Source organism: Kogia breviceps, chromosome 13 (assembly GCF_026419965.1).
Source record: "Kogia breviceps isolate mKogBre1 chromosome 13, mKogBre1 haplotype 1, whole genome shotgun sequence".
NCBI lineage: Eukaryota > Metazoa > Chordata > Mammalia > Artiodactyla > Physeteridae > Kogia > Kogia breviceps.
In genome coordinates, this window is record NC_081322.1 from 8486546 (window position 1) to 8497619 (window position 11074).

The following is an 11074-nucleotide window of genomic DNA, read 5'->3' on the forward strand; positions in this document are numbered from 1 at the left end:
CCAATATCACATCTTAATATAGTATTCATTATAAATGTTTCAAGTGCACAATCTGTTTTAGAAAAATAAGCTAAAAACCAATGAACGATCACAGAAAACAGTAGAGCTTCTGAACATCAAAGGCATATTTCAGGAATGCAGTGGGCACGTGGGTTGCCTTTAAGCTTAGAACAGAAAATAATACAGTGAAAGAAAGTTTGGAAAGATACTAACAGGCTACAGTTCCTAGGCCTCATTAGAGTTCAAATCTCAAGCTGAACGGCTGAAAAATTAGTGGAAATTTGGCAAGCCCAGCGATTTCCATGTCTGGACATGCCGCGTGGGCCCTTGTCCTATTACCTTGACAACTGTCGAGACTTCACACGTTTTCTCCCCCTCCCTGGTCCCCTCAAATGGCCCCCGCCCGCAGAGAGGGTTGATTTAAGGCCCCGCCTCTATGCTTCTATAAAACCTGGTATGAATCTCTAACATAGTTGGATTATTCAGGCTACTAGGTTTTATTACATTATTGGCCCTAGTCTTTCTCATTAAGTAAACTGTGAGCTCCTTGAGAACAAGAACTATGTTAAATTCATTGTTGGACACCAGAGTCTTCCATAGTGGTTGACACAAATGACATACTTAAGAATTGTTTGTTAAATGAATGAATGGATGGGTGGATGACAACAGTAACTGGTATTTACTCTTAAAATGGTTTGAACCATTGGCTGTCTTTCATGCATTATAATTGGTTGGAAACTGTGATGAGAATTGGCTGTATCCAAGTGAGGCAGTGGAGTGAGGGATGTATTTCTTGCACATTTGAGGAGTATCTTCATAATCAACAATTTGGTTTGGTTCATCCTTTTCTTCCCTTACTGTGAGGATAGTACATAAATTGCGGGAAAATAAAACATCATTTTTTAAAATCTATTCAACAGATATTTACCGAGTATCTACTGTCCAAAGTGGTATGTGTCCTAGGCAGACCCAGATTCTATCCTCAAGGAGACTATAGTTTATTTACTTTTTATTTCTATTGGAATATAGTTGATTTACAATGTTGTGTTAGTTTCATGTGAATCGGTTATACATATCCATCGGTTATATATATCCACTCTTTTTTATTTTTTAAAATATTTATTTATTTATTTGGTTGCACCAGGTCTTAGTTGCAGCAGGCGGGCTCCTTAGTTGTGGCATGTGAACTCTTAGTTGCGGCATGCATGTGGGCACTAGTTCCCTGACCGGGGATCGAACCCAGGCCCCCCTGCATTGGGAGAGTGGAGTCTTATCCACTGCGCCACCTGGGAAGTCCCTATCCACTCTTTTTTAGATTCTTTTCCCATATAGGTCATTACAGAGTATTGAGTAGAGTTCCCTGTGCTATACAGTAGGTCCTTATTAGTTATCTATTTTATATATAGTAGTGTATATATGTCAACCCCAATCTCCCAATTTATCCCGTCTCCCCCCTTACCCCCTGGTAACCATAAGTTTGTTTTCTACATCCGTGACTCTATTTGTTTTATAAATAGTTCATTTGTACTGGTTTTTTTAGATTCCACATATAAGCAATATATGATATTTGTCTTTCTGTGTCTGACTTACTTCACTCAGTATGACAATCTCTAGGTCCATCCATGTTGCTGCAGATGGCATTATTTCATTCTATTTTATGGCTGATTAACATGTCATTGTATATATATATATATATATATATATATATATATATATATACACCACATCTTCTTTATCCATTCCTCTGTTGATGGACATTTTATATATCTATAATGTATCTATAATGCTGCCTTATTGAAAACATAGTCATCACTGAATTCAATCTGTAGGAAAGATCCGTTTTCTCTTGCTTAGTTTTTCTCCACAAGCCCCAGCGTTATAGATATAACATCCCAATATTAAGTATGGATTTGGAATCAGGCAAATTGGGTAACATTTTATAGTCTTTCTTTCTCACCTATAGAATGAAGATAATAATCCCTACCTCTTGGGGTTCATTTTACTATTAAAGTGGGATAAGTTATATAAAACACTTAGAACCCTGCCTGACATAAGGTTTTTCAATAGGCAGTCAGTATTCCTCTTAGCATATAAATATATGTCTACATGGTATTTTCTAAGCCTTTTCTTCTGTAGACTAAAATAGATATTTTCTATGGATAATTTTGTTGCCCAGATTCAAGGGATTTGGATAGATTTTTAACCGTTAATCCCACAGACTTCTAGGACTCCAATAGCACAGAATCCAGACTGAGTCCATACAACATGTTCTTTTTTCCAGGCTCTCATCAATCTTTCATGGCCTTTCCTGGCCAAGTGTAATATAAATACTTGAATGAGCTTCTTGGTGCTGACATTTAGAATTTCACAGCATTCATCTGCACTTAATATCTGTCACTGAAAAGGCCTGGCAACATTGCAGTCGGTTCCTCCTACTGCCAAGGTGTTAATGGTTAAAAAAAAAAAAAAAAAAAAAAAGGATAGGTTCTGCCAAGCTTGGTTAATTTAAGATCAGCTCCTTAAAGGGCATAAGCCAAAAAGATCTGTGCCACGTGGTTTTGTTATTGTACCCTGTATACATGAGTTTTCAACATAAAAATTTGTGATGTTTATAGATAGCTGAATTAGGTTCAGCAGGATATTTTTATTTAGGCACTGTGTCAATCAACTCAGGATGCCATACAAAATACCATGTGGCTGAGTAGCTTAAAAAACAGGAGTTGGTTTTCTCACAGTTCTGGAGGCCAGAAGTCCGTGGTCAGGGTGCCAACAGGGTTGGGTTCTGGTGAAAGCTCTCTTCCTGGTTTGCAGACAGTCTCCTTGTCACTGCGTCCTCACGCGTGGCCTTTCCTCCATATACGTTCACAGAGACAGAGCGCGATCTCTCTTTCCTCCTCTTCCTGTCAGGCCACCAGTCCTATTAGGTTGGGACCCTACCTTTATGACCTCATTTAACCTTAATTAATTCCTAAAAGCCCTGTCTCCAAATACAGTCACATTGGAGGTACGGATTGGGGGAGGACACAATTCAGTCCACTGCAGGCACTTTTCCATGTCTAAAACGGGGAGAGGAATTTCAGATAAGTAGTCTGCATCCAAGGTATTGAGGATCCTAAACCCTAATAGAAATAGTATTATCCCACAATAAGACTATATGGTCTAATAAACATCACGTTTCTTTCATTTTGACCACAATTTTGTAATACTGATGATCTCATTAAACAATTAAAAGCTCTAATTGGACTTTGACTATACCTAGGTGACTTTTATGAAAAATAAGTTAATAAAGGCCATTTACTTGCTTAACTAATTTTTTTAAAAAATAAATTTATTTATTTATTTTTGGCTGCCCTGGGTCCCGTTGCTGCCCGCGGGCTTTCTCTAGTTGCGGCGAGCGGGGGCTACTCTTCGTTGTGGTGCATGGGCTTCTCATTGCGGTGGCTTCTCTTGTTGCGGAGCACGGGCTCTAGGAACGCGGACTTCAGTAGTTGTGGCTCACGGGCTCTGGAGCGCAGGCTCAGTAGTTGTGGTGCACGGGCTTGGCTGCTCCGTGGCATGTGGCATCTTCCCGGACCAGGGCTCGAACCCGTGTCCCCTGCATTGGCAGGCAGGTTCTTAATCACTGCGCCACCAGGGAAGTCCCTGCTTAACTAGTTTTTAACTCCACCACCACCATTAAGTTTTCTTGCTAAAAATACCAAACCTAAATCTAATGAACCCTTTAGGATCTCGAGTCTAGATACTACCAGTGTGCAGGAAATACAGGGGCCATAACTCTATGTCAAATGATGCCTCAGTCTACAAACTGCAGAATGTAGGTCCATCTACAGGACAAAATCCCAGGTTCTTCAATTGACACACACAACTATCGATACACACAGCAACTTAAAATAATGTTCAGCAACCCTAGCATGTAATCCGAAATGTTGCATACTGTACGACCGTTTGGAGCCAAAGCGCAGAAGGGGTGCTGGCCTCCGTGGGACAAGCTCCAGCAGGCACTGCGGTGCAGCCTTACAGGACCACGCGTGGGCCTGAACACCTGCAGGTCACACGCACTTCTGTGGTCCGCATATATTGAATGAGCATAGATGTTGCACTGGCTACTGGAAATAATAAAGGGGAATAAAACACGAGCTTTCAGGGAGACTATGGAGTCAGAATTAGCAAACTTGAATTAGAGAACGAGTACCTCTTAAAACACAAAGTACTAGCTTTGAGGACAGTAAAGATCCTGAAAAGACAGAGTTCAAAATGCATTTTTGTCACACACCTACAATATATATAAACCCAACTTGTCTATTTCTGGGACAGTGTGCAAGGATTTAGCAACAAGAAGATATGTAATAAGTTGAACAGGTAAGTTGTGAAATTGTGTGTTCAGTATGATCTCATTTCTGTAATATATTAAAAATATATACAGAGGGCTTCCCTGGTGGCGCAGTGGTTGAGAATCCGCCTGCCGATGCAGGGGACACGGGTTCGTGCCCCGGTCTGGGAAGATCCCACATGCCGCGGAGCGGCTGGGCCCGTGAGCCATGGCCGCTGAGCCTGCGCGTCCGGAGCCTGTGCTCCGCAACGGGAGAGGCCACAACAGTGAGAGGCCCGCGTACCACACACACACACACAAAAATATATATATATATATACATATATATATATGTATATGTATATATATATATGTATATATATATACACGTATATATATACAGAAAAAAATAATTAGGATATTTACCAAAATATTAATGTTGATTATCTCTATATAGAAGGATTATAAGTAATTTTACTTTCTTTGTAATATTTTTAAAAAATTTTTAACAATGACATAAATTTTGTAATCAGGAAATAAATCCTCTTTTTAACTTAAAAATTTTTAAGGCACATGAAGCTTCCTATCTAGATACAGCCTTGTATGAAAATCATATCTCAGCACTTTTCTATTTCACTGTAAAAGGGATCATTTCAATGGCTGTGTTTCTCTATATGATGTTAGAACTATTGAAATGTAAGTTTTTCACTCCCCAAATATTTAGTCCTATTTCAGTAAGACATTTCATTTAGACATAAAATTTCACAAGAATACAGCCTGGGAATGGTCTCGCTATCTATGGACAGAAGCTATTTAAATGTGTGATGCAGGGAATTCCCTGGCAGTCCAGTGGTTAGGATTCCACGCTTCCATTGCAGGGGGCCACGGGTTCGATCTCTGGTTGGCGAACTAAGATCCCACAAGCTGCGCGGTGCCCCCCGCCCCCCCAAAAAATGTGTAACACAATTATAAACCCCTATGAAAATGTTTCTGCAGGTATGCCGGTATCCTCCTGGGCATCACAAATACATTTGCCACTATACCTGGAATGATTGGGCCCATCATTGCTAGAAGTCTGACCCCTGAGGTAAGTAGATAATCTGCCTATAAACTGAAAAGCTCTAAACGGTTCATTTGAAGCTGCACATCTGTGTCAAAGTTGAGTATATTTTAATTAAGGGTAAAATTCTGAATGTCTATTCTTATGCAATTATTTACAGCAACAAAAAGCTAAATACCATAATAGGAAAGTATATTTTCAAAGAACACTTTGAATTTTAGACAGAACAATAGAACTAAGTTAAATGAAGATCTTGCAACTGAAACCACACAAGTACTTACAAGTTGTGATATTATACCAGATCAATTACTTGTATCTTTGGTTTGAACAAATAAAAATTGGCAGTGTAGAATTATTCCAGAAATGGAACCACGAAAGTGTCAGGAAATCAGGTGAGAAAGAATAGGAACAGTTGAAATCATCAAGAACGTTTAGAAGAGCAGAATACTTAGGAAGACAGACGTATAGGTGTCTTCACATATTTGAAAGATGGTGACTTATTCTCGGTAGTTCCACAAAGCCAGATGGAGAGAAGGGGCGAGGAGACAATAGGCAAGTTTTCTGTTTAAAGCTGTTACTGTGTGGAATGGGCTGCCCTTTGAGTTCGTGAGCCCTGAAACGGTCAAACATGTATTCAACTGGCATTTCTTGAGGGCTTATGACTGTGACAGATGCTAAGGATTCAAAGGCAAAATTATAAGATTCTACGTCTGAGAAATTCATTATCTGGAGATTATATGTAATGAAAGTACCGTGTGACAGAAACTGCAGAAAAAAATGTATGCCCTTGCTGTGGACACAGAGGAGGGAACAACCAGTTTGCAGGGAAGGAGGCTGGAGGAGTGAGCCCAGCGTGTGGGAAGGGCTGGCATCCAGCCTGTGTCAGGGCACTGAGGCCCCAGAAACGACAGCAGGCCCGGGGTTGGTGTGGCCTGAAGCAGAGACACTGAGTTATATTGTGTAAGAAATCAAATTCAGCGACCTCAAAGGCCCTTTCCAACTCCAGTTTTCTACTGCGTAAGAAAATCTAAAGGACTAGTGAAATGTGTTCTTCAAGAGGCTGACTTCAACCTCTAAAAGAGACTTAATTTTCTCTGTTTTGTCTCTGTGATGAAATTAACACTGTCTAATCCTTAGAATTTCAGTATATGCCTACAGATTGTCTTATTACCAAATACTCTGACTTCAGACACAGGGGTGTTCACTGCAGGTGGGGCTCTACCATTTCTAATTCCTTACTCAAGTGAATCAGGGCCTCCTTGTTACCCTTTTCTCTCACTTAACAGAAAGGAATGTTGGGGCCGCTCAGTAGGCCCCATCACAGATGTTTACCCTTATCTTCATGGAGCACTGTGGCAACACAAGAACCTAAGTCAGCACACCGCCATGAGTAATTTCATCCATTATCACTAGTCCTGGCACTTCTGCTGGGAAGATAGGGACTCCTGAATTCAAGTCTTGAATGTCTGGAAAGTGGGAACTGAACTGGATTTCAGATCTATTGTTATAGCATTTGTTTAATGTTATTTAACAAGGCCATTGGGCTTCCCTGGTGGCGCAGTGGTTGAGAGTCCGCCTGCCGATGCAGGGGACGCGGGTTCGTGCCCCGGTCTGGGAAGATCCCACATGCCGCGGAGCGGCTGGGCCCGTGAGCCACAGCCGCTGAGCCTGCGCGTCCGGAGCCTGTGCTCCGCAACGGGAGAGGCCACAACAGTGAGAGGCCCGCGTACCGCAGAAAAAAAAAAGGCCATTATTTTTAAAAAGGAAAGTCATACACTACCAAATGTAAATTAGATAGCTAGTGGGAAGCTGCCGCATAGCACAGGGAGATCAGCTCGGTGCTTTGTGACCACCTAGAGGGGTGGGATAGGGAGGGTGGGAGAGAGGGTGATGCAAGAGGGAAGAGATATGGGAACATATGTATATGTATAACTGATTCACTTTGTTGTAAAGGAAAAACTAACAGACTATTGTAAAACAGTTATACTCCAATAAAGATGTTTAAAAAAAATAAAATAAAGTTGGGTCATGTAATTTAAAAACCAAAAAAAAAAAAAAGGAAAGTCACATTTATGTGTACAATTAAAGTTCACTGCACTTTATAATTTATTTATTATAAATAAATAATGAAATAGGGAGTCCCTGGCAGTCCAGTGGTTAGGATTTGGCACTTTCACTGTCATGGCTCAGATTCAGTCCCCTGGTCGAGGAACTGAGATATCACAAGCTTTGCAGTGTGGCCAAATAATAATAATAATGAAATAAAGGTCAAAGTGTGTCTGAGGTTCAATTCAGTTACAGACAAAACAGCAGTCTCTAAAAACTGGTGGAGTTTTTGTTAAAAAACAAACTAGGAGCTTTGTGCGATTTCTGGTACAGTTGATTGATTTTAAGTCACCCGTTGCCTCCAGATAACACTGAGGTATTATTTTATCCTGCAGATCACACAGAGGAGCTTTTTCTTAGGGTCCTAGGAAGCTGTCTTAAACCTGTCTCTCAGGTATATGATGTAATTAGTAATTACTGACCGACTTCTACTCTAGGATGGTAACACGTTGTTAGCAAGCATATCTAAATAGTCCCTAAAAGTTAAGATGATTTCTAAGATTATTTTTTCACCAAAATACATTCATCTCAGATGAGTATAATTAACCACCGAGTGCTCCTTGCTTTCTCCGTGTTTTTACTTTTTTTCCTAAATAAATGACTTCATGCCAACTTGCTGGTGCCTTTCCTTTTTCTTCCTCATTGCCAATTCAGCTGCTTGGTTTTTTCTTTTCTAACTGCTGCAAATGAAGCACTCTGGTTACATTGAAATTGTGAAAATCCAAAAAAAAAAACGTTGTTAAAGATAGTCACACGACCCAGAGATTTAGATAACTACTGGATATTTTTATACCACTGGATTACACACCGTGTCTTGTTGATCTCTTACTGACATATCGCATCCGTGTTCTGTGTTGTGTGCCATTCAAGAGCCCTGCAGGATCTTTCAGGCCAGGCTGAACTTCAGTGTCCATCTTAACCCATCCTTACTTCATCTGCCCCTGACACCCCATACCTGAGAACTTGGGAGATGACGTGCAGGCATAATACTGATACTTTCCTAGTAACACACGAGTTGAGGACATGCCAATGTTTTACTTTTAGTAAACTTTTTTTATTGAAGTGTAACATGCATTTTTTATTATTTTTTTTATTTTATTTTTTTTTTTTTTGCGGTACGCGGGCCTCTCCCGTCGCAGAGCACAGGCTCCGGACGCACAGGCTCAGCGGCCACGGCTCACGGGCCCAGCCGCTCCGCGGCACGTGGGATCTTCCCGGACCGGGGCACGAACCTGTGTCCCCTGCATCGGCAGGTGGACTCTCAACCACTGCACCACCAGGGAAGCCCAACATGCATTTTTTAAATGCACAGATCCTAAGTGTAGAAGCTGGACACGTTTTCACAAAGTTAGTACATCTGTGTGCCCAGTGCCCACCCAGTCAAGAAGCAGAACGTTATCTCCCTCACAAAGCCTCCAGGTAGCCCTTCCTTTCTCTTTCACCCCCACCAAGAGGAACCGCTATCCTTTTTAACACCGTAGATTATTTTTGTCTGATTACGGGCTTTACATCAGTGGAATCGTTCGGTGCGCACTCTGTGTTTGTGAGGCGTATCAATGTTGTTGTGGGTCATCCATTGTCATTGCTGTAAATATTCCATTGAACACATATGCCACCATCTCACTGTTGATGGACATTTGGGTGGTTTCCAGTTTTTATGAATAATGCTACTGCCATATAAAAACCATCTTGTGACACCACCTTCTTTTAAAGCGGACGACAAACAAAATCCTTTTTCTTTTGCATTTCTTTTTTTCTTTCTCTGCAGAACACTATTGGAGAATGGCAAACTGTTTTCTGCATTGCTGCTGCTATCAACGTATTTGGTGCCATTTTCTTCACACTGTTCGCCAAAGGTGAAGTACAAAACTGGGCTGTTAGGGATCCCCATGGACACAGAAACTGAAGGAACCAATAAATAATCCTGTCTCAGTGTATTTTTGTTTATCATGTAACCTAACAGTGCCTTTGATATTTTAATGTGTAAGCAATCTATATACAAGAAAAAATGGTACTGTATTAAATTTTTAAGGCTTGTAATCATGAAATGTCACTAGTTGCCAGGTTAGTAAAATTCGCTGTTTTTAATGATGAATAACACATTTGCTGGAACTTACCATTCAGGGTCCCGTACCTGGCTGCAAGTCAGGCAATCTGAAATAGGGGAGTTCTATTTATTTTTAAGACCATACTTAAAGGGAGGAGCAGAAACGGACCCCTCTACACCTTTGCTTAAGCGGGATAGTAACTCTCAGGTCTTGGTAGACACCTTTTTTTGTACACATTCCTCAAAAAATTGTCTGTCACCAACATTCCCTGACACTCAGATCTCAAACTTCAGCATCTGCACGGAGCTGCCAGCCACTGTATCATGCAGCCTGGCAAACTTCACCGAGGGAAGCATGCCCGGGCGGCTGCCAGGCATTCCCTCTCTGGCTTCGGGGACAGTGCCCAGCACTTACCAGAGGCGGCATCCGAGACCAGGGTCAGCGCCAAGGCTTTGCATGGTGTCATTCCCCTGGGGCTGTTAGCGAGTGCACGAAGCCCTGAGCCGGCAGGGACAGCGCGGTCCACGGCCATGGCTTCCATGCCCCTCACCCTTCCCTTCCCAGCACACTGGGATGCTGACTGGCATGTAACCTGCAAAAGAAAGTATGGTGCCCAGTTAGCCACAAGTGACATCACCCCACCTTCCCGTGGACCGGAGTACACATTTTCAGGTCCTGTGTTCTATGAGCTCCACCAGGATAATTAAGTTTAAAAAAAGCACTCTCACACGTTTTCTCTCTGTCTTAACGCGTACGCGTCTGCTCGCAGGTCAAGGTTAGGGTGACTCTTACTTCCGCAGCACCTGCAACCAGTGGGGTGACCATCTTTACTGATGGTTTCTGGAAGCTCATTTTGCCAATTTTTCCTGGGCCATCTTCCAGTGGTTTTTGAGTGTGCTTCGAGGGCATTTATGTGGTTTAGAACTTGATTTCTGTTTTGTTGTGTATGTTCAACACTACCTGTAACATCTTAACTAAAGCTATTTAATGTAATATGATGTGTACACCTTTCTGTAAATTTATTTTTAAATCTGTAAATAACTTTAAGTTGCTATGGTGATTTTTCTTTTATAAATTATCAAAATAAACCTTTGGGGATTGATTTTTGGGGGGATCTGACCGTTCTGTGATACCTTCTAGTAGCCACAGTGGCTGTTTCACATCTTTGCTGCCATTTTCCTCAACCACTGATCTAGCTCTACCCACATCTCTGCCACCATTCAGCCAGGATACATAGGTCCTCTAAGTGATGCAGCGTCAGAAACCTGTACTGCCATCAACCTGCCCTTCCTGACTCTGAAAAGGGTCCACTCTTCCTGCTAAAGCATATGCCTGCATCACTGATTCTATCCTCTCACCTCCTCCAGACCTTGCTTCAGTAACTCCTCTTCCTCAGTTTCTACCTCTCTTCTTGTTCTTTCCCTTCTGTCTCAAAGACACACAAGCCTTCTAGCCTTTAAAGAAACAAAAATACCTAACCCTCCTGGGGGCGTGAAAACACACACATCCCCTGGTGGTCCAGTGATTAGGACTCAGCGCTTTCACTTCCAA

General features: G+C 41.7%; 1 protein-coding gene across 3 annotated transcripts in view; it reads left to right on the plus strand.

Moving 5' to 3' along the window:
* Window positions 1–10625, plus strand: part of SLC17A5 (solute carrier family 17 member 5) — a 58830-nt gene extending 48205 nt beyond the window's left edge. Inside the window, exons 10-11 of one of the 3 annotated variants that reach the window (XM_059035962.2) lie at window positions 5306–5396; window positions 9244–10625. In XM_059035962.2, coding sequence (XP_058891945.1) covers window positions 5306–5396; window positions 9244–9381 — 229 coding nt within the window. In that variant the 3' untranslated portion in view covers window positions 9382–10625. Of the gene's footprint in view, window positions 1–5305; window positions 5397–6655; window positions 7372–9243 lie in introns of those variants that run through there. The other 2 variants (XM_067011309.1, XM_059035963.2) reach the window with 2 other exon arrangements.
* The last annotated feature ends 449 nt before the right edge of the window (window positions 10626–11074 follow it).